General features: G+C 40.7%; 1 protein-coding gene across 1 annotated transcript in view; it reads right to left on the bottom strand.

Annotated features, from left to right (window-relative positions):
- Window positions 1–8537: 8537 nt before the first annotated feature.
- MOB3B (MOB kinase activator 3B) overlaps window positions 8538–23300 on the bottom strand; it is a 106559-nt gene continuing 91796 nt past the window's right edge. The window contains exon 5 of the mRNA XM_080372713.1: window positions 8538–12256. Coding sequence (XP_080228839.1) covers window positions 12227–12256 — 30 coding nt within the window. The 3' untranslated portion in view covers window positions 8538–12226. The remainder of the gene's footprint in view (window positions 12257–23300) is intronic.

Here is a 23300-nt window from a genome sequence, read left to right as displayed (position 1 = left end):
ACACACAACAAACGGGTATCTCGACCCTGTGTGTGGGTCAGCTCTTGCACACTGGGTGAAGAGCCCAGATTTGGAATAACACAACCAAAAACCAAAACACCAAAGAAGGAATGAAAAATGCAGAACAGAATATAAAGTGACTTCATACTAATCCATGGCCTAGTTTCTTCTTCAGAAAACTCTGAAATCTATTTCATTCTGCCCATCAATCACAGAATTATGTTTTTAGTTAAAATTGCAAACACAGTGTATGTTATATTTCACTTTAAAAGAAAATACAGCTTTTTCCATCTCAAAACTAAAAAGCTGTAGAGTGATTACACAGCAGCCTTAATCAGTGGCAGCTCCAGTGCCATTTCTAGCATGCTGGTTCCTTGCCATGGCTTTACCCTGATCAGGATTTCAGGATTTCACTTGTATTGTCATCTCAAAAACAAATTTGTTACCCAGTGTGCAATGTCAAAGAAAAAGTCTAAGAATACAATTACCTCTATACAAAGTTGTGCAAGTTTGGGTGTTAGGTGGATTTAGCACACCTTGGTGCTTTCCACAATCATATTTATACACAATCACATGAATATTAATTTGTTAGCTTCCAACTCTCTAACACCGGTTGGATGGTAATCCACATAATGGCTACATAACCTTACTGGCCAACTACACACGCCCATTGAGGAAGGGTCTCTTTGTGGGTCTGGGTAGCTGGTGTAAGGGGTGTGATTTTTAGTATTATAATGGAGGCAGTTTGCTTAAGGACACAACTTTGGCTAGATGTCCAGCAAGTATCAGATCCAGAGTCTTGTGTTTCCAGCTTCCAAGGACATTCATTGTTCTTCACAGTCACCTTGTCCTAAGCAGCAATTACTTCAGTTAATCACACTTGGTAGTTCTTTGCATGGAACATCCTGAGCTGAAATAATGTCTGCATTCTGTTTCCTCAAGAATATGTGCATGTTGCTAAACAAAACCATATGCCCATACAGTCTGGTTACAAAATCTGGTAACAGTATGAACTTGGGTTTGAAGACCAAGTAAAAGGCTTCATGACTTTAGCCTACAGAAAGAACAAGATTAAAGGATTTGGACATTTTGCCATGCTTTTTCACAACACCCTAGGCTCAGAACAGAAGACCAGAGGCAGTACAGCACAGACACTTAAAAAACAACAAACCCCCACAAACAAACCCAAGAAAACTCAACCTGAAATGCTTGGTGTCTGTGGACAGTCAAAACAGCTACAGAAGAGACATTCTGATTTCATTTTATTTAAATATAAAAGTACATGGGCAACAGCTGAAACTTGTACATTCACATAGGAATTTGAAGAATAGAAAATAACATTATTTCGGAGTTTCCACTTGAAAAAAAGTAATAGGTAACAGTTTCCAGCTGTTTAACTAGGAAAAGCTGGATACCATACTTAGCTCTCTATGATCTTTTACCCTTTTAATGGTTCAAACAAAAAGCTTCCTCCTTTATTCACTCCTGCTGCTGGTTGATGTGCTTTGTACTTCTCTCATTCTTTTTTAGAAAAGCAGAAGCTGTTTTCATCCTTCTGAACACGACACTTAAGAAGTCCTAGCTGGATCTAGTAATGAGCCTCTGGCTGGGCCACAGACCTTCAGGAAACAGCCAACCTGTTAGAAAAATTAAGTGTTTTGATGAGTACATCAGGTCCACTTTGAATCCTGCAAAACCATCTCCAAACTAAGAACAGGTACTGACAACAAAGTTTAGTTTCATTTGTTATTCCAGTCTGTTAATGAGTGAGCTGCTGCTTTTATACCACTTGCTTTGCAGAAGTCAAATTTACAGACACTTGTTTGAAAACAAGTGCAAGTTCTGAGTTGTGCTATGCCTCTGTCCCAGTAGTTTGGTCACTTTTCAGTGACCATTTTGCATCACGGCAACTTGTGGAAATGTAAGAGCCCAAAAATCAGAAGTAGCAAACTGTTACTTCTTGTGTTTCACAGTACCTGAAGCGGCAGTGTCAAAAACAGCGGTGCAGGTGGACCTTGGACATCACTCTCCAAGCCTGCAGAGCAAATCTACTAGGATATTTTGTTAGGGTTTTGGGGTTTTGTCTTTGGGGTGCTTTTTCCCTCCTTTGTTAAGATACGTTTCTTCTCTACTGTGTTTTGTATTTTGGAATTGTTTTTTCCAATGGCCTGGCATAAAGAATGATTTGTGTAGGTCCATCCAATGAAATCAGCTTGTGAAATGTCAGCTAACAGCAACAACATGCTGTGTTAGACTAAGGTAGCATCTGTACCACAGTTCCTGTTCATCTGCAGAAGCGTTCAGGTTGCTTGAGATGGGAACCCTGGCAGGCATTCAGGCATTCATCTATCAGTAAAATTCAATTCTCCATGTGTGATTTGGAACAGACATTTTGAGGGTCAGTCACACATCACGGAGCTCAGGATTGTGCACTGGTGACACCTTAAGTGCCACTAATAAGCTGAGTCTTCTAAGTCTTCTTCAGCTTTTTCCTTTAGCCTAACTTTCCTCTCATTTTTATAACTGTGTGTCATGTCCAAGTAACTCAGAGCTAGCTGGAAACATAGGCTAGGCAAGTCTGATTTCACTGCCATGGATGATCAGCTCAGAAGCACATTACCAGCAGGTTGGCTGATTGATGGGCTCCAAACACCACCACTAAAACAGAACAATAGAGTGTAATTTTCTTATACTGATTTTTTCCACCCCCTGCTAGGAAAATCTAGCACAGGAATGCTTAATGAAGGATGTTCTGTCAGTGAAACCTGCTTGCTAAGGAAAACAGCTCTGCTTCTCAGGCTACATTTACCAGCTCAGAAACTGATTGTGTGCCACCCAGTTTGAGGATAAACGCAATGTATTAGATTATTAGGATTTTGCGGGGGTTTATCCCTGAGGAGTTTGCCAACTAGTATATACTATTTCCCTCCTCGTGCTTGATCATGTCATAGCTACTTAGAAGTTAAGCAAGTATGCAGATGAATTTGTCTTAGTATTAATATTGTTATTATGGTGGCAGCTAGGAGGGCAGTTGACTCAACACTTGGGCTTAACTGCACAGGTCTTATGTACATGTGTCACTGAAACTGCTACGGAGTGTGAGAGTTACTAGAGTGCACTTCTGATCATTTACTAAAAAAAGTTTCAGAAAGTCAAAACAGGTGGTGTTTTGGGTTTTTTTTCTGTATAAAGTACACATGCATTTAATTTGCTCAGCACTTGTCTGTTGGCAGCAGAAAAGAACAATTTGTGGAGATATCTGATGATTTTTACAGCTTGAGCCCAGGAAACCCTGAAAGACTCAGGGCATGCCAGCACACCAGCACAAACCTTGAGTAATCACACACAGCTGACTTTAGATCTGTTTGCAGACTGAGAAGGTCTTCCACACCTGTGCCTGAATTCTGCTACTGTCACTGCATCTGCTGACTCTCTTTTTCCTCATGAATATGGATGCCAGTGGGTAGAAAATAAATTGTTTGATGATTTGCCTAAAATGACAGCACCACTGAGCTAGTGGTTACCAGCAATAAAGGATGCATTTTCATTAATTACAATTAATTAACATTAATTACAACTAACAATTAAGTTCAGTGCATTCCCAGCCACTCTGCTGTTTTGCTGCTCCATCCACATGAAGGTAGGTGTGTTCAGCAAACTGCTTCGTTCCGTGGTGAGAGTGATACCAATTCTTAGAATTCAGCCTCTTGCTATCAACAGCAATGACACCTACGAGTACTGCCAGCTGATAGAAGTTGGCCCTTTTAGGGCAGAAAGTAACATGACAGGTGTTTAAGACTGACCTAGAAAAAAAAAAAAAAAAAAGAAAAAAGAAAAAAAAAAGTCCTGATTTGCAGAGGTGACCAGCCTGACAACCTGGCAAGGTTTTGTGGTGCTCTGGGACTCTGTGACACAACTTCTGCCGATGCAATATAAATGCCAAATTTTAGAATCATCTATGTTTGGGTTTGCGATGGTGGTGTGTTTTTTTTTTCTGTTCAGCTGCTATAGTGTGATACAATTTGGCTTACAGCAAGAGAGGAGCTTGATTTACTGTTTACGCAACGAGATGCCGCCTGCCCTCCTAACTACTCCTGTGCTGTGTTAGTGAAAAGTTAAAGATTACCTGCAGTATGGCTTTTAGGGGTGTGAGTAATGTGTGGCTTTTACTCTGCAACTAATGGTGCCAAAGCAGCTCCACTTACCAAAAAACATGCACAAAGTGGGTGTCACCTTCAGATGACCAGTCAATTTACTTAATTCCTCTAATTGCTGTGACATATTAAGTACAATCCATGGGCTCAGATCATGAAGTTTCTCTGATGTATGTCATAACTATTTTTTTAATCAGGCAGATCTGTTTGATTTTCACCATGTGACCTGCTGGGTTTGCCTCACTTCTATTTTATGCCAGCTCTGAGAACTGTGAAGAGCAGTATGGAACAGAGAAGAGACATTAAATCCTGCTTTGTCGCTGTGGCTTTACTAAGGGCAAATCATGGCCGAGAAATCTGGTGATCTTCTACAGTGGGTTACAGCATTGACAGATGAAGGAAGAGCAACTGACATAATGTACCTGGACTTGTGTAAAGCTTTTGACACTGTCCCACACAACATACTTTTCTCAAAACTGGAAAGACACGGATTTGATGGGTGGACCAGTTGGTGGATAAGAAATTGGCTGGATGGTTGCACACACTGGTGATGAGTGGCTTTCCTCGGGGGTCCATATTGGGACCAGTGCTGTAATGACATGGACAGTGGGATGGAGCATACCCTCAGCAAGTTTGCCGGTGACAGCAAGCTGAGTGGTGTGGTTAACATGCTGTAAGGGAAAGGATGCCATCCAGAGGGACCTTGACAGGCCTGGCAAGGAGCCCTGTGTGAACTTCATGAAGTTCAGAAAGGCCAAGTGCAAGGTCCTGCACCTGGGCTGGGGCAGCCCCCAGAATCGATACAGGCTGGGCTGAGAATGGATTGAGGGCAGCCCTGAGGAGAAGGACTTGCGGGTGCTGGTGGACAAAAAGCTCAATATGGCCCAACAATGTACACTTGCAGCCCAGAAAGTCAACCAAATCCTGGGCTGCATCAACATAAGCGTGGCCAGCAAGTAGGTTGAGGGAGGTGATTCTCCCCCTCTACTTGGCTTTTGGTAGACCCCACCTGGAATACTGTGTGCAGCTCTGGGGACGCCAACATAAGAAGGACATGGACCTGTTGGAGCGAGTCCAGAGGAGGTCAGTGAGGATGGTCCGAGGGCTGGAGCACCTCTCCTGTGAGGACAGGCTGAGAGAGCTGGGATTGTTCAGCCTGGGAAAGTGAAAGCTCTGGGGAGACCTTATAGCAGCCTCCCAGTACCTAAAGGGGGCCTGCAAGAAAGCTGGAGAGGGACTTTTTACTAGGGCCTGTAGTGACGGGCTGAGGGGTAACGGTTCTAAACTAGATGACAGTAGATTTAATTAGGTATTAGGAAGAAATTATTTACTGTAAGGGTGGTGAAGCACTGGCACTGGTTGCCCAGAGCAGCTGTGGATGCCCCATCCCTGGCAGTGTCCAAGGCCAGGCTGGATGGGGCTGGGAGCAACCTGGTCTAGTGGAAAGTGTCCCTGCCTGTGGCAGGGTGTTGAAACTGGAAGATCTTCTGGGTTACTTCCACCCCAACTCATTCTATGATTCTATAATTCAATGGTCATATTGTGCAGCCGCAGACAACCACCATCCTGCTTCCAGTGGCAATGACACCGCTGAGACTTCTCCCATGTATCAGGTTGCGTGGGATGTAATTGCGTTTCACTTCTCCCCTTCTGCTTTGCTCCTTGGCTGACCAAGGAGGCGCCTTCCGCTTGCTGTTCAGCTTTCATTGCTTTATGGAGTCAAGCTAGGGAAAAAGAGGGAGGCACGCAGCAAAGCTGGAGAGAGAGGAGTTTGCTACAGCTTTTTCCTCTGACAGTATAGGTCTCTTCTGGCCTAGACAGACTAAAGACCACTGCTGTAGAACCTATATACACTGCTGTAACCACAGGGTCATCACATCAGCAGATTGGAGGCACTGCTGTAGGCTGCTAGTCCCATCCCATACTCAGAGCAGGGTCACTCTGAGCAGGTCACTCAGGGTTGTGTCCAGTTGGGTTTTTTTAATAGCTGCAAGGGTGGAGATCCCACAGCCTCTCTGGGCAAACTGCTCCAGTGTTTGCTCATCCTCACAAAGAAAATAGTTTTCCTTACATTTAACAGGAGCTTCCTGTACTTCAGTTTGTGCCCATTGCTTTGGTCAGTGGATATCACTGAGAAGAATCCGGTTGTCTTCTTCACTCACCTCATGAAATAGACATACATGTGGATAACATCCCCCATGGACCATCTCCAGGCTAAACAGAGCTATCTATTTTGGCCTCTTATTGTGTGAGAGATGCTCCACTCCATTCATTATCCCCATGACCCTTTTCTGCACTTGCTCCAGTCTGTACTGTCTCTTGTACTGGTGAGCCCAGAACTGGACCCAGCACTCCAGGTGTGTCTCACCAGAGCTGAGCACCGGAGAAGAATCAGCCCTTGACCTGCTGCTAACACTCCTCTCTATGCAGCCCAGGTTTGCCATGAGGGTGGATTGCTGGATCATGGTCATTGCTTTGTGTCCACCAGGCCCCCCAAGCCCTTCCCTGCCGAGCTGCTTTCCAGCTGGGTCACCCCCTGCACATGCTGATGCCTGGGGCTGTTCCTCCCCAAGTGCAGGACTTTGCATTTCCCTTTATTGAACAACATGAGGTTGCCATTAGCCTTTTTCTCCAACCTGTTGAGGGCCCTCTGAGTGGTGGCGCAGCCCTCTGGTGTTACTGATATGCACATGCTACCCTAAGAACCTTCCCGCTACCCTTGCCATTGGACTTCTTTCAGCTCTGCCAAATTTCTCAAATTCCTGCAGCAGTTGTTTTCCAGTTACTCCACCAGTCCCGGCATCTCTAATCTTTAGCTATTCACCACCATCAGAGACACCCAAAGTCCAGCAGCAGCTCTTCTCCTGGGCGCTGTCGCTACACAGCCAGCAGCCATTCTTAACCCCTATGCTCCTGTTCCCCTCAAGCTCTGTAACTGACACATTCAGTATACTGTATACTGTAGCTTTAGATATATAATAATGTGTATATATAGTTATATATCCTTTAGCAATCAGGACAAAGGACAAAAAGAACAGTCCAACAAGCTGTAAGTCCATATGCTGGAGTTAGTTTCTGTCACCCTATTAGACCTCTATTTCCTTCTTGGGCAGCCAAATTCTAACCAAGGCTCTTTAGTTCTGTCTTTAGGAGATTAAACTTTGCTTTGAACTGGCTTCATCCTATTTACTTGTGCCTTCTGTCTTGGATTGTCCCATCAGAAACCAGCTGAAGAACATGATGAAACCTATGAGTTACCCAGGCTCAACGAACTGTCAGGCACTAGCAGGCCAGCTTAACTAAAGAAAGGCTCTGTTGGTGAGAGGCTGGCCAGTTTTCATTAGTAAGACATTTAGTCAATTTTTCTTGATGTTGCATTGGTGCCAGGAGGGTTGTGAGGAAGCTGGTGCATTGGCAGTGATGGATCTCACTCACTTCTAAATTCAACCCCACAGTATGAAAATCACATGCATTTTTCTTGCTGAAGACTTAGATCCCAAATAACTTCACAATACTTCTGCAAGGTTATGTTTCTTTTATTCAGATTTGGATTTCATCGCTTCATCCACTAGGATTTAAAATTGGTCCTATTCTTTTAATGACTACAACAGTTAGTGTCGGTCCCTCTTCCCATACAGCTGAACCACTACTAAATAACAAACAGAACTCAAAGAGCTTAAGACACAACTGACACCACTGAAAAAAATGAACATACCAAACAGTGCTGATGCATGGAGAAGGAAAAGGAATCAACCACTTATTAGAAAGATGCACCCCCCAGAAACATTACCAAAATAAAAAAAAATTATTCTGTGGGGAAGGGCAGGGAGTGTATGTATGCCCACACTGATACTTCCACATCCATACCCTCACCCAAACATACATACATACATACATATATATATATGGGCACACACACATGCATCGACACACATGTATTAGGCTGGGCAAGTTATTTTTTTTTCTCCAGGAGAATATTATTACAACACTTTATTATATTACATCTGTCTTTAAAACAGGAAAACTTATTAAAACAGAAAATAAACAACTGCTTTAATAGCGCCAACTTATTTGGCTAAACCTTGAAAAACACTGCCTTTATATTTAGCGTGAAATACATGAAAAATCATGTTTAATCATTTTAGATTTAAATGTATACCACTATCAGGTTCTTATTACTCATTTGGCTTGCCTTGCCCTTGGTATAGTGTTCGTAACTGTTAAAAATGTCTTAATTTCTTCTAATATATAGGAAAAAATGCCTAAACACTGACTACTTGTCTATACTGGGTCCCCCAGTGTTATCCCCTTTCAAAAACAGTTCAAAGCATATTATATAATAGCAAGCATATTCCTGTTCTATACATAGTGCATCCTGTTTTGCAGTGCTTGCAGGTACCTCCGGCTCTCTTGCCTCTGCTCTTCCGAACAGATAATGCAAAACCAACCTTTGGTGGTCTCTCTTCTGAGGGCATAGATGAGAGGCATCCTTTCTGGAGGCACAGACAGAAGTGAGAAAGCTACTTTTTGTTGACAGCATTGTCCTTGGGGAAGGACAACTGCTGCTTATCAGTTGAAAAAAAATAATCCCTTTGATAGATCCTGGGTCTCCATCTTTCATAAAACCTAAGAGAGGTCACATAAAGATTTGTTTCATGTTACATTTGTCACTACAGTGACACTAATCTATGTTCACACAAAGTAGAAGTCCATTAAAAATCCCTTATTACAGAGACAATCATTGAAAGCTATTAAGTCTTTAATCACTGAAGGCAATTTTGGTATCACAGGAACCTTTCACTTTCTGAAGTGGACTGTGGTCTCAGTCAGCTAAAGTGATCCCTCTTACAGTGCCTTGAAGCTTAACACTAACAGCATCTCTAAAGTACCAGATTAAAAAAAAAAAAAATTAAAATCCTTTTTAGGCAAGAAAAACTAAACTTGATTGAAAGATTAGAAAGGTCATTAAAAAAACGCCAAAACAAAACAACAAGCCCAAACAACCCCTTCTCCCCCCAAAATCCCAGAACCATATGAAATGCTGGAATTATTAGGAACAGATATAAGTGGTAAGATCAGTTAGAAAGTTCTTCTCATTATGAAATGGATGCTTCTGCATACAATCACATTTAAACTCAGTACTTGTTACATATCCTGAGGAGTCACACAAATCGGGACTTGCAATAAAGAACCAAAGCGCAGTTCTGTCCAGATGTGGCCCCTAGAAATTACTGATGAAGCTGGAATCCTTGAGTATGAGATCTAACAGGATTCTGCCCCTCTCTCCTCTGTGAGCAGGGTTAATATGATACTTTTATGTAGTGATGCCACATTCCAGACATTGCTTTTATTGGGATATCACACACCAGGCACAGGAAAAGGAGAAATGGCATGAGATGGCCTGGCCATGGCTGAACACCTGTGCAGTGGAAGCAAAAGTACCTGTTGGGATGCATTTAGCCAAAGGCCAAACCCTGCCATTTGGAGGACATTTATTCATTTAGCAAATTCCATGTTCTTCCCAGCAGAATAAGCAACCAAAACGAGTGTATTTTGCACTTTGTTGTAGCTGGTTCAGCTCCTGGGTTGTAATGGGCCTTTCCCATTACAGGAGTTTTGGCAATGTCAAAGACAAATCCTCTAGCATACAATTCTGCATTTCCCTCCTTTACCTCAGACAGTATGCTGTACTAGAAAAGGAAGCGTAAGAGTTTCTGAAAAACAGTTTTACAAAAAAGGAAACCACTCCAACAGATAAATTTTGCATTCACAAATGTAATGCATTCACAAAAATGTTATTGAAAAATAATTCAGAGTAACTGGGAACAAATTCTGCTTCATCTTCAGACTGAGTTACAGTGAATAGACTCAAACATACGGTAAGTAGCATAATAAAGTGAAGAATATATTATTTTAATGCATAAAATGCCATGTTTTTCAATTTGTGTAGTGACTGATCTTTATGCACAAAATTTCACTCATTTGCATCTTCACATGAAACTTTAAAATATAGCACTGCAGTACTGCCCAGTCATGAGAACACCAGATGGCAACTGAGCACAGTGAAATTCAAGAGCATTGTATCAGCCACAGTTCCATCTCCAGCAGTGCAACAGCCCAGGCACTTTAGAGCAGTACAAGAAACCCTTTCTTATGCAATTCATATTGTAATTCCAGGCAGTTGTCACCCACATGCATCATGTACCTTCTTCCAAAGATTTAACATTTTTCATCTTCTTTAAAATGAGGCAACTAAGCTCAGCAATAGCTGTGTCAATGAATTCCACAAGCTAGATATATCCTGGAAAAGGGCCAGCAGGCCAGAATTTATCTGTGTGTGCATTCCAGTCCCCAAAGAATTAATTTCATTGCAAAGACCACTAAAGGAGGTAGGAACACTTAAGTCTATCCCCTTGAAAGAAAAGGATGCTGCTGCTTGCATAATTCTAAAGATGCAGAAAAGCCTCCACCATAGCTAGACTGAATGTTCACAGACAAAAAAGCCCTTTGTTCCAGCGAAGATGTGATCACTACCATTTAGAAGCCCTATTTTAAGCAAGCAGGCAAGCCAATCTGAATGTACCACAATATGAGCTAGGAAAGGTTTGCTGTTATTCTTTACTGTCTGCTACCACTGTATTTCAAATGTTCCAGTCACTGGATACTCCATCAGATTTGCTTCTGATACTGTTTCAGAAGATGTAAACATACTTAACTCACTTGAGAAGGCAGCAACAGGCTTCAGCACTTAACTCAGGAAGGAGTTATCTTTCACAATAACACGTGTGCAAAATTCATTAGAAGGCACAGAACACATAGGTGTGTCCACTTGATTCCCATTTATTCAGCTGTATCTCCCTTGTGATCTCTCAGTTAAATATTGCTTTATTTATTCTTTTTTATTATTATAAATTTTTTTTTAGACAAAGCCTCTTATAAGGACATATTTGTCATAGAAGACTTGATTTACTGTAATGGATCCTTCCATCCTGTTCAGACATGTGTTAGTTAAGCTGGACCGAGTACTGGGAAAAAAATTTTGTGTTAGTCCATTGTGGAAAGCAAGCTGCACTGCTGGACACCATTTAGATGCAACAGAGACCTTCACTTAGGTCCTCCTGCTCTAGCCATTATACTTCTCACCTTTACTGTGTTTTCCTCCCAGTTACTAAAATTAAATTTCTTTTTCCCTGAAAAGATGAAACTTTAAGGCGAATGAGGGATCCTTTTTCTAAGAGGACAGAAGGATATCAAATTGCATGATAGATTGGTGTACTTCATAGGGTACTTCAGGAAAATGCTGACTATAGTTGGGTTTTTTATGTAATGTAGAGATATTGAGCAGATTCACTGTCAGTCACAGTATGAATTCAAAGGAAAGACTTCACACTGCAGAGCTATGTCTGGATTCCTACTCATGTAATTGAGATCAGAAACTGTCCCATTGTCACCAATTATGAGTCACAATGAAGAACAAACTGCCTGATCAGCTGAAGGATGTGGCTGTGTTCCTGGAAACACAGGGCTCCATGGCACTTGGGACTGGTGACCAAGCTTGGGTGCCCTGGTGAAGGGTGGAGACTATTAAAGGCTAAAAGTCTTTGTGATTCCAGATCATCAATATTCTGTGGCACTTAGGAAACAAAGCACATACCAAGAAACAAAAGAAAAAAAACCACAACGTTGCAACTAATAATACAGTTTTGTTTCAAAATAACTAATCTGGAGGCCAGCCAAGGGACTTGAATTTCAATAAAGCTTTAGCAGCAGGAGCACAGTCTGTCATCCTTCATGGCTGAAGATGTTCTTGTCCCTGATGAAGCAGCTAGAACTAATATGAAATTGATTCTTCTTTTTCTTAATAATCCATGTCACTCAGATGAGGTTCCTAGCAGCATATTCAGGGTTAAGAACCCTGACAGTGGCAGGAAGTGTTTGTGAAAGTAACTGTGGTTCCCAACTTTCCTGCTTTCATGGATTAAAACGCAGGCTCAATCCATGAGGGCTGTCACATTCTTGAACTCTGCAGTAAGAAGGAAACTGGAGTTTGCATCTCTTTAGTGGGTAGCTTTCTAGTGACACATCCTGGTTGTCATCTCTTTCTGTAAAAAAAAAGAAAGGGAGATTAAAAAGCAAATGACATTTGTTGTAAAGTGTGTGCACATGCCTTCCCCATTAACATTTCTGCATCTCTGCAAATTCATGTGATTTTATATGCCACCATGGTTCTGCTCCTCTCCATCATTTCAAGGACAAATAACCTAACTGCAATTAGCATGCAGCATTTTTTCATTTTTGACAGATTAATACCCTTTCTAATTCCCTAACCGTGTCAGGTAAATGGTGCTGCATCCCACAAAAAAGAAATAAATCACCTACAAAAGCAAGAAACCTTCTAATATAATGTAAGAAATAGGATTCCAATCATTGTCATTGCACCTACAGCCAAGAGGAAACATCCTTTGCCAAGATACGATAATAGTTACAGCCAAGAAAATACATCTTTTGCCTAGTTATTTCTGCCACACATGGACACAAAGGGAACATGGACACAAATCTTCTCTGAAGACTTGACCAAAGCTGTGGCATTTGTCTCTAGGATGGGGTGTTGGAGCATTCACAGGCTCCATTAGGAATTTATCGTATCTGTTCTCCATATAAACCTCCATATAGGATTTATCCTATCTGATTTACAGGCACTTTGATACAAACTTTCTGGTAACTGGCTGCCCCATTCTGGAGAACTCTTTATATTTGCCAGCAGATTTTCTGGAAAGATGTATTAGATGGCCTGTCCAACATCCATTCACATACAAGGCATAAATGTGTGTCGACTGCTGTCAAGGCTAAAGGGCTGATGCATCTAAGGGTCTCTACAGTTGTACAGGTTGTTCCTTTAGGTCCTGTTTCATAGCATCTCCAGACTGTACAGCATTTCCCTTGGAAAATCTGTTCAGATTTACCAAGTTACCAGAAGTTTCTGGAAGTCTTAGCTTGTTTGCATAGTTTGTTACAAGATCATTATTATCTAATGTAAACACCTTGCTGACAGTCTTGTAACTGTATCTTACCCTTGCTTAACAGATCCTTTCTCCACCTAGAATCCTATGCAGAATTGTAGCACTTTTTTCCCTTTCCAGAGCTTTATTCAGTTTTCATTTCTAACTAACCGCATCACTTGTTATTTTGCTGTCATGCACATAACAGAATGGAATATTGTAATTCACAGCTGTTACAAAGACAATGGTAATTAGTACAGTAATGTATACAGTAATGTGTGATCTCCACAGTGATCCATACAGTAACCTGAACTAGTGGTTGCTTCTCTTCTAATTTGTTAAAGGTGACAAAAATGAATGTTCATGGAAAAACCTGTCCCTTTTCTCCTTAAATGTTTTGTGGTAGGTTTTTTGGTTTTGTTTTTGGTTTGTGGTTGTTTTTTTTTTTTTTTTTTTTTTGCATTGTTTTGTTTTTCTTTTAAACAGCTGGAATTAGGCTTATTCCTTCAAAGCAGCAAACATCAAATGCAGAATTTAATATAAATCAGTGCACTCTTGGACAGCTTCCTACTTTTTTATACATAAGCAGATACAAAACGCCTCTCTTTCTTCTTTCTCTGAGAGATCAGAAAAAGCAACTATGCAAGTACCGAATGCGGAACATATATAACTCACTACTACTTCAACACCATGGTAACTAGCTCTGACCAAAGTAGGCATCTAGAAGCTGATAAAATCCAGCAACGCTCAGTTTGGTTGGAAGCCCTCAGGAAGCTCTTCCCAGAGAGGGAGGGCGGGGCAGGGCAGGGCAGGGGACATGAGTTGTGATGTGGTTTAGACACCACGCAGAATTTTTACTGACAGGGCCTAACCCCGTTTCCAAATCTGGTTTTCCCCACTGAGGATGCCAGGTGCTGCCCTGGCCAAGCTGCCTCCGCAGTGTGATGCCTGGCTTGTGGTGCCAGGCTTTTTGCTACAGGCTGAGGAGGCACACACCTTGCGGAGACTGATTAGCACCTTCCTCAGCAAAATCTGCCACAAGTAGAAAGGAGCTAAAAGACACTCAGCAAGGGAGTACTCATTGCGAAAGCCTTTGTTTTCTTCCCAGATTTTAAATTACTCTTTTATTTCCCTTGTCTGAAGATTAATTTGGTGCTAATGCTTAATGGAGATTAATTAGGTGCTAATGATTGAGGCAGTGTTAATCTTTGCAGATGCTTAAATTTACACATCATCAGTGTCTGTGAGTCCTCCATACTGTACTGCCAATAATCTCAGCTGACAGATCTGGGACCTAAAACACCACCACCACAGTTCTTCCTGCAACTGCTGCTGAACAGCTATTTCTAGTCAGATAGTAGCATCTTACCCTGTTAGAAAAGCAGTAAACAGGGCAACTATTGGAGTCATTGTAAACTTGACCACCCTCCTCCAGGAGCACTGTGAGGCAAACTGCCTCCCGACAGAACAATAAAACATCATAAGCAACATGTTCAGCCTGTAAAATGCATCTCCATTCTTACCTTAAAGAAAAAATTGCTTCAGAGGCAGGAGTTTGAACATGGATAAATGTGTCCAGGCAAGGGAAAGAGTAGGAACCTTGGACAATCGATTCATGAGGTATAAACTAGAGGGCTTTAAACCCGTTTGCCATGTGAGCTTCAGCTATGTGCAGCTGTTGAGTGTTTCACTGCTCAATATCATGAAACACGAACCTACCATGCCATTCCTAACTCTTCTGTAGAGGCAGAGTTTATTATTTTATAGTAATATAAATTCTACCCAAGCCTCTCCCTCCTTTGATTTCTGGAAGTTCGTTTGGTTATGAAGTTATACTCATGATCCCTTACATCCACTGCCTTCCACCTAAATCATATTCCCCCCACCCTGTCAGGAGAATGCTGCTGCAAATGGCTTTGCAGTTTTCTCCCTGCTTCTACTGAACAGGCCTTCCGTTCCAACACCTGCTTGGCTTTGGTTTTGGAAACGCTCACCAAAGTTGTAGTGAAAAAAATGTTATAAAACTTAACAAAACATCATCACCTCTGATGCACAGAAACTTCTTCTGTATTGACCTATATTGTTATTGGTAAATGAAGGACACAGAAGTACAGACTATGTTCACACTGCACTCCTGCGTATAAGTGCCTAAGGTTTTACTGATTTCAGCCAATGACAATGAACTAGACATCCTTTAAAAAAAAACACAAACAAACCCCAAACAAAAAAAATAATCAAAGAACAAACCACCCTGATCCTTACAACAGTGAATTGGTACATGCTTTGTGAGAGTGACGTAGTTCTAGTTGGTTTTTTCTTAGAGGAATTTACAATAGAGAACAAAACCAAACAGAAAATGGTTTCTGAAAGACACTGATATAACTATGAAGCTGGCAAAGAAAAAAGTTAGCTTCACTCAAAATGCTGGTGAGAATGAGAGGAAAAGTCGTACCCACAGTGTGTAACCTTGGCCAGGCAGCAGCATGAGGCATGCTGTGTGCTGCAGAGCCCACTGCTGAGCCTTTTACAGACCAGACTGCTCCTACTTGCCAGACACTCCCTCTGAAATACTTACCTTTAAGAACTAATCCCCTGCTCTTCACAGAGCCTGCTGCAAAATCTCTCACTGATTCTGATGGGCGCCAGGGAACTTAGCACATTGCCCCACTCCATTTAACTTAGTGGAGAAGTCCCCCTCAGAGATCTGGCTCTTAGTTATTCTGGTAGCGCACAGCCATTAGGTGAGTACTGGCTTTAACACAAACTCAAAGCCGAGTCGTCTTCAGTGTTTATTAAGTCTTTCTAGTTTTGTGCTTCTCTGAAACTTTAATGTTCGTTTTAATTTGGAAAAGGTGCAAAGGTATGTTCTTGGCTAATAATTATCAATTAAAAGCACATAAGTGTACTACCAAACATGGGAAATGACAACTAGCTGTTGACTTGACTCTTCTGAGATGGCAGGAAGATGGAAATGCTGACTTTTTGGCTTAAGGTACTACAATACCCAGCCCCAGCTGGATATTAAATGAAATACACAGGCTAGACAGACAAGTTAGAAAAGCAGACAGAGACACAGGCAGGCATACACAAGCATTTTTAAAGGTCTTTAAAACTTCCAAAGTCCTTCCATGCTGACTATGATATGGAGAAATAGTGTGAAATAGGGACAATAGACATCGATTGTGATTGTATATGTCTGCTCAAGGAATGTGGGTATGGTGACTGGTCATGGGTGCGGTGTCTGGTCACATAGCCACACAGCTCTGAGGAGACAACTACAGTTTTTGAGGAGACACCTGCCCCTCTTCCTCTAACAAAGGGGAGACGGGGAGACGCCTGCCCTTCTTTCTCTAACAAAGGGGCTATTTAAAAGAGAATGAGAAAAGATGAGAGACATTCAAATGCTATCTAGAGGGAGGGAGTGCTAAGTCTCCTTGCTGGAGAAGATCGGATGGTCACAAGAACATGAATCACCTACAAACCTGCAAGACCACCACATTCCAGGAAACGGACTGATAAGCTAATTAACATACGAAGCGGGTTTAGGTAACGAATATGTATAGGCGTTAATTGAATATTCATTTGTTTTATTGTATAAATGTGGGATGGTTCGTCACTTCGGGCATGCACGCTTGTGGAGGAGCGATCCCCCGTGCATCTGCGCGCAATAAACATACCTACTTTATAACTTTCGAGTTATAGAGTCTAATTCCGCACGTCAACTAAACACCCAAAAATTTGTTAACAGAAACTCTCCATACCAGAGCTTTAGATACCAGGTGTGCTGCTTCTTTAAAACAAATCGCAAGAAATTTCAGAACATTGTTCCATACTGCTGTGTTGAGACTTGTTCCTGCTCTCAATTTTTGACTACTTGTGAATTTGGATTATTTAGAAATAAATGTTGGTTTTCAAAGCCAAAATACAAAACAGAAAATAAAATCTGGACCTGATTGTGTGCTGAATACTCACAGAGCAGCCACTAAGGAAAATTTAACACAGGACTATTCTAAGTAACTTAAAGAGAAACATTTGCTATTCTTTGTCAGATCCTTAAAGTACTTTCTCACTTGCTGGAGTTAATGCTAACAAGCCACTTTCTAAGCACCAGAAATCTGTCTATTCTGTTGGTATTTGTGATTTCAGGGAAGGTTGCATCCCTTAACATTTTTCAGGGAGTACCAACATAGTTTCCCAGAAAAAGAGAAAAAAGCAACACACACAGTCTTAAAAAGGTAATAAATATTTATTAAGAAAAGAATGAAAAAAATCCAACACCTTACAAGCATGCACTAGTAACGGAAGAAGCCTCTTTTCAACAGGACAAACCTACCTATGGGGAGATGCTGATGAAATCTGAATGTGTTATGAAGAATGAGCTCCTCAGCAAAGAATCACATTCTACTAAGAAAATAGTATTTCTATGCTTGTATGAATCAAACATGGACTTGCCAAAATATAAGGCATAAAAAACAATCACCTTTGGACTAGCATTTAATGGAAGCAAGGTGTCTGCAGTCTGCCTTATGCAAAAGCTGACGGGAAAGCTGGTGAAGTGATATGAATAAATAGCATAAATCAGAGTATTCTAAACGAACACCAGAAAAAATGCAATAATAACCTTCACTAGAACCAGGGCTTCTTTAAAAATTAAAATCCTTGTTGAGTGCCTGCGTCTGACCCTTACTTCTTATTCCCCAAACTGCAACCGAGCAGGGCTTGCCATTTCCCCTCCTCACCTCCTCCTACTGCCAGCTGGCAAGCTTAAGGATGATGTGACAACAGCTTCTTTTAGCTCTTTGACGTGGTTTTAAACATGGTGAGGGTTTAGGATGTTGATATAAGTGTCTCAGCAGAGAAGTGGTTAGAAGAAATGTATTACCTCCTGGTGGGTAGAGGCACCCTGCCCAGAGGTACCCAGCAGCCTGGAAAACCTGACCAACTAGCTGACAGCAAGGAGATGCCAGGAAAGGACACCATGCACAATTCACTTGTCCCAACTTATGGACTTACAGAATTCAGCCCTCTATGTAGCCTATCATGTACTCATGTCTTCAAACACTGCACCCAAAAAACCAAAGCACTGCCCAGCCTTAGCCATATTTTTACAGTTAAGGAATTTAATATCTGTGTAACAATCCTTAATCCTTGTGGATAAATACACAACGTTGAGCAGGAAGGCAACACACAAACAACCCTTCTGATCTGATTAGAAGGCTGCACTGGAGCAGACACACACATCACCAGGACACACCTTTCCAAACCCAAAGGGAATACCCTATATACACCGAGAGGCTCAGTGATGTACCTGTGGAGCCAGTTGTCTTTTCATTGTTCAGCTCAGAACCACTGAGTAAGTGGATGAAGAAGCAAAAGGTTTAGAAGAACATTTTCCATGTGGTTCTTCAAAGCACAAATGGCTATGACTTCTGTGACTCTTTTTATTTACAAAGATTTCAACAATTGATAAATAATCATCATGTGGACAAAGCTCTTCGTATTCTGGTCAAAAAGACACCGTTTCCTATGGAATAAATTATGGTCTAAGATCCTGTGCTGCATAGCTATCTATATTCAGCTATATTCATAGCTAATTAACCAGGATAGGAAAGCTGAAGCCACATTTGTAACAGTAATATAAACTGTAAAACAAAACAAAAAAACCCAACCTTTTTTTCTCTGGAATTTTTAGTTAGAGCCATGCCCTGAATCTTCATTTAGAAACTGTGTTTTCCAAAGTTACCAAAAAAAAAAAAAAAATAATTCTTTGCTTCTTTAGTTGCCCCTATCTCTGTACACTGACCACAAAAAAAGAGACTGGTAATTGCTACCCAATGGGCATATTGATCATTTCGGTATTTCCTTTGTTAGGTTTCAGGATGTCTTCAATGAATGAGTCTCAATTACCATGATGGACTAAATTAATCTCTCCTACAATCAGTTTGGCTTCAGGGTAGTTATTTTGAGGCTAAGTATGGCCTGATAATAATCTTAGTTGCTTATTCCTGAATTTGTATGGTTATGTTTGCAGGACACAGGCAAAACCCTGCAAATGTAATCCCTTCTCATTGAATACACAGACATTTTATCAACTGACTGTAAGCAGGAGCAGAAGCAGTAAATTACAGTGGGAAATGCACCTGTCAATAGGGTTAGATCCAGGTAGATATACAGAACAGCATTTAGATGACTGACTTGCTTAAAGGCATTGTATTGCAAAGAGGTACTTCCACCTTCTGTATGTTTTTGTCTCCTGTAATAATAAAGTAAAAATCCTTCTGTGGTTGGTTTTAGTGTATCTTACCCTATTAAATGGACTTGAGATGTGCTGCTTTTGGCACTGAGGTCAAGCAGAGTGAATGAGCAAATGGTAACACTAACTCTAGTATAAAATTTTGCAGAAAATTTATCAGGAGACATGTTAGTTCTCTACTGTGAAGTGCAATTTTGTTGCATATAGTAGTTATTTTTCATAAATAATTATATACACTAACAGATTTATTTAAATGGTATAAATAGTAAATACATATTTCTTCTTTTTTTCTTTTTTCTTTTTTTTTTTTACAAAACTGCCAAGTTTATGAGGTGGCAGTTTTTTTCTTCTGGCAATTTGAAAAACTGGACTTCATGCTTCTCAGTTTTCTAATTCATGTGGGTTTAGAATGACTAACAGCCAAATCGAACACTCAATAAAACTGAGTCACTCAAGAAGAACTGTTAAATTATGAAAACACATCTTTTTAGTTAGGTGGAATAGCTTTCCTGAAACTTCTGATGCCAGTTAGATTAGTGGGTTAAGCCATTAAGTGTTACAGAAAGGAAATTACAGACATTTCTTGAGCAGTTATCTGAAATTTCAAGTTGGTTTTGTTGCCTGAACTCACCAACTACCAAACTCTGATTTAATTAAACCAGAATGTGCACAAAGTTTAGGTCAGGCTGACCCACCCTCTCAAGTCATTAATGCTCAAGTACCCACCATCTCAAGTCATCAAAACTGATGACTGAAAGGACTTCTGATCAAGGGAGTCAGTTTGGGGAAATAACAGATAATGATAAGAACACTGTTATGTAAATTATGCAGGAAGAAGTCACCACATGAAAAAAGTTCTGGCTGCAAGAGGAGACAAGCCGATAAGGTGTTGCAATCACCAATTCGCACTATAAGTAAGAAGCTTGTAACCAATTCTGTGTGTGAATGACATAGATATGTGATGTTCTATGCAAATACTATACTGTATACAGTGTGTACCCTGGGGTATGTTATGTGCACGTTAGGAGGAAGGATCCCCCATGCACCCAGGCTGCAATAAACCAATGTTGGCTTTCTAAACTATCATTTGGTTTTGAGAGTTTTCCAGGTTATGATTTTCGGTAACATTTTGAGTTCTAGGAGATCTCAGGTATTGCTGCTGGTTTTTTTTAAAGCAGTCTTTCATTTGTGAAGATTGACAACACTCAGTCAGTGTTGCCTCCTTGTTTCAGTCTAGAAGGGGCAACTGATCTGCATCATTCAGAGAAGCACAGGATATACCTAAATTGGGAAGACAATATTTCGTCAAAGAGGATGGGCATCAGTAGTTCTCTCCATAGTAATAAAACCCAGTTGAGATGCTAATGCAGATAGGACAAAAACTATCTAAAAGCGTTACAGGAACCATTGTGGGGGAGTTCCCACCACACTTTTTGCAGTGGTGGTGAAAAAGCTTTTTCCAGTCCCTGCTTGCAGTTAATGTGCCTTCCACACAAAGCACAAACGGTAAGGACCCCTTTTGCTAATAGGTTTAAGAACTAGTGTAAATAGACCCATACACATTATAGATTCAATTAAACGCTTAACAGTTTTGCCCGTTTCTGATTCTACCTAGACAACGTATTCTTTAGGGTTTTTCCTTGGTGGAGCACAAACTGCAACTCTGATTCACATCAGCTACAAGTTACTAGGACAGGCAGAGTAAGGTATCACGTTGTGGTCACTAAGGAGCAATTTTGGCTCTGATTCAGCTTAGAATTTAAACACGAGGGCAAGCCCAGGAGCAGGAATCTCATGTGAGTAGTGTAGAAGAAACACTTACGTATCCATTATAAAGCAAATAATTTGAAATTCTTGTTTCATATAACAGCTGACCTGGAATGCCCCTGTCATTTTTTTGTGGTTTTACAACCACAATTTCCTTTTACTGCTCTGCTTTTCCTCCTTGTTGCTGTAAGCAAGCCAGCTACTCCCCACACATACTAAGCTAGCACAGAGCAGCCACCTATTGACTAGGCAAGATTCACATTAACTCAACAGAAACTCAAAATTAATTAAATATTTATGGAAATATTTTTTGTGTGTCGTGTCTTTTCTGTTACATCAATCTCATTGGAGTTGATTGTAAAAAAAAAAAAATAAAGAAGTGCAAAAGTATCAGATGGATGTTATTTTGCAGTTAGTTTCTGCTCTTTTAATGTTTTTCAAAATTGAAGATATTTGGAGGAATAAATTTCTTCAAAATGTTCATGTTCTCACTTTATTCCAAACAGTTAACTAGAATTGTTTTTATCTTGTATTAATAATATCTTTGAAGAACAAATGTGTTGTGGAGATGCCCCTTTATATAGAAGAAGCCTATAACTTGAATTGATGTTAAACTTTAAAACAGGACTTCGGTGGTGTACTTCTCACCACAAAAACAGATAATCATGTCAGAGCACAAAAGCGCAGAGTGGTTAATCCAGAGCACCAACAGTACCATCCCAAAACCTCTGATTAGTTGATTACACACAGAAAATTGTCAGTAGGGAAGACTGTCTGTCCTCCTGTTCCAAGCAGAGTGTGCTTGAGTTCAATGCAAGGAAAACAGTGAATGTGATGAAAATAATGATTAAAAACATGCATGCCAGAAATTATTTACTGAGAAAAACTGACACTGCAGTGCATCTTACAACTCTGAGAGTCAGAGAATCCTGGTTTTCAGCAATGTTAAGTCCTAGTGTTCTCATTTCCCACCCTGACTTCTTGCAGGAAATGGAGGAGATGGAAAAGATGACATTTACTTAGCTACCACTAGTTTCTTGTTCAGCTGGTGGTCACATCTATTAACTGAGACATTCTCATCGTTTGTGCAATGGAAAAGAAATTCTGTTGGATATTATCACCATATCTCTTGTTGAAATGGAAAAATTGGACTGAGGGCAAGGAATGCTTGGTTTCTTTTTTTTTTTTTTTTTTTTTTTCCCAAAGCAAAAATACTGCTGACTAGTTGGCAGCAGTGACAAGCTTTGTCTGAATGGGGACTTTTACTAAATTGATGACCAAAAGGAAAAGAAAAAAAGAAAATTATACCTACTTTAATGTTGGCTCAGCAAGTGTTTCATTTTTGGTAATACCCAAACAAGTAGTAAGTCACTACACCACTTTGGGATGAGTAACAGAATTCGAAGCAACTACAAGCAACAAACATGTATGAAAACTAAATTCATATTGTGAATTGTACTTGAGAACACACAAATACCTACATCACATGCTTAAAGAGAGCCAGTGATATGTCCGTCCATGTCTGCGTTCCTGCTCCCCGCAACCCCCCACCCCCACCCCACCCCCACCTCCCACTTTAGTTATTAGTTCCGCATCTACTGGCACATGTAACTGTTGGGGTTTTTGTTTTCTACAAGGCACGCAGTAAATATTTAGCAAGTGAATTTTGCTATAAGAAAGGCTGATAGTCAATTCTATCTAATAGAGGGCATGGTGTGCAGTTTTGTGGGAGGATGGACAAAAGCAAATCAGAGAAAGGATGGGGAAGCTAGGTGCCAACTTCTCCAGAAGAAGCTATTTGGGTTGGGCCTGCCTGTTCTTACCAGAGTGGCAGGGAGCTGGCAGCTCTCCCTCTGAATGCCCCAATATCAATGCAAGAGGAAGCAGAAAGAAAAGTTTTTCATACAGAAGCTTCACTTACAGGTTTTTTTTTATCAGAATCTGTTAAAGATCAGTTATTCTTCTGGAGCATCAGCAGTATCTATGACTCTGAACAAGATTAAACCTTAAATGTTCTTTGCCTAAAGTTTCAGCTATCCAGACAGCACACAGAACTCGCTAGGAATTTTAGAAGGATAAAAAGTCGGAGATATCTTTAAAACAATACATTAAGATTCACAGAATCAT

Source organism: Falco punctatus (genome assembly GCF_963210335.1).
Source record: "Falco punctatus genome assembly, chromosome: Z".
In the NCBI taxonomy this organism is placed as follows: Eukaryota; Metazoa; Chordata; class Aves; order Falconiformes; family Falconidae; genus Falco; species Falco punctatus.
The sequence above is the reverse complement of the archived record's forward strand: the minus strand, read 5'-3'. Positions and strand labels throughout refer to the sequence as shown.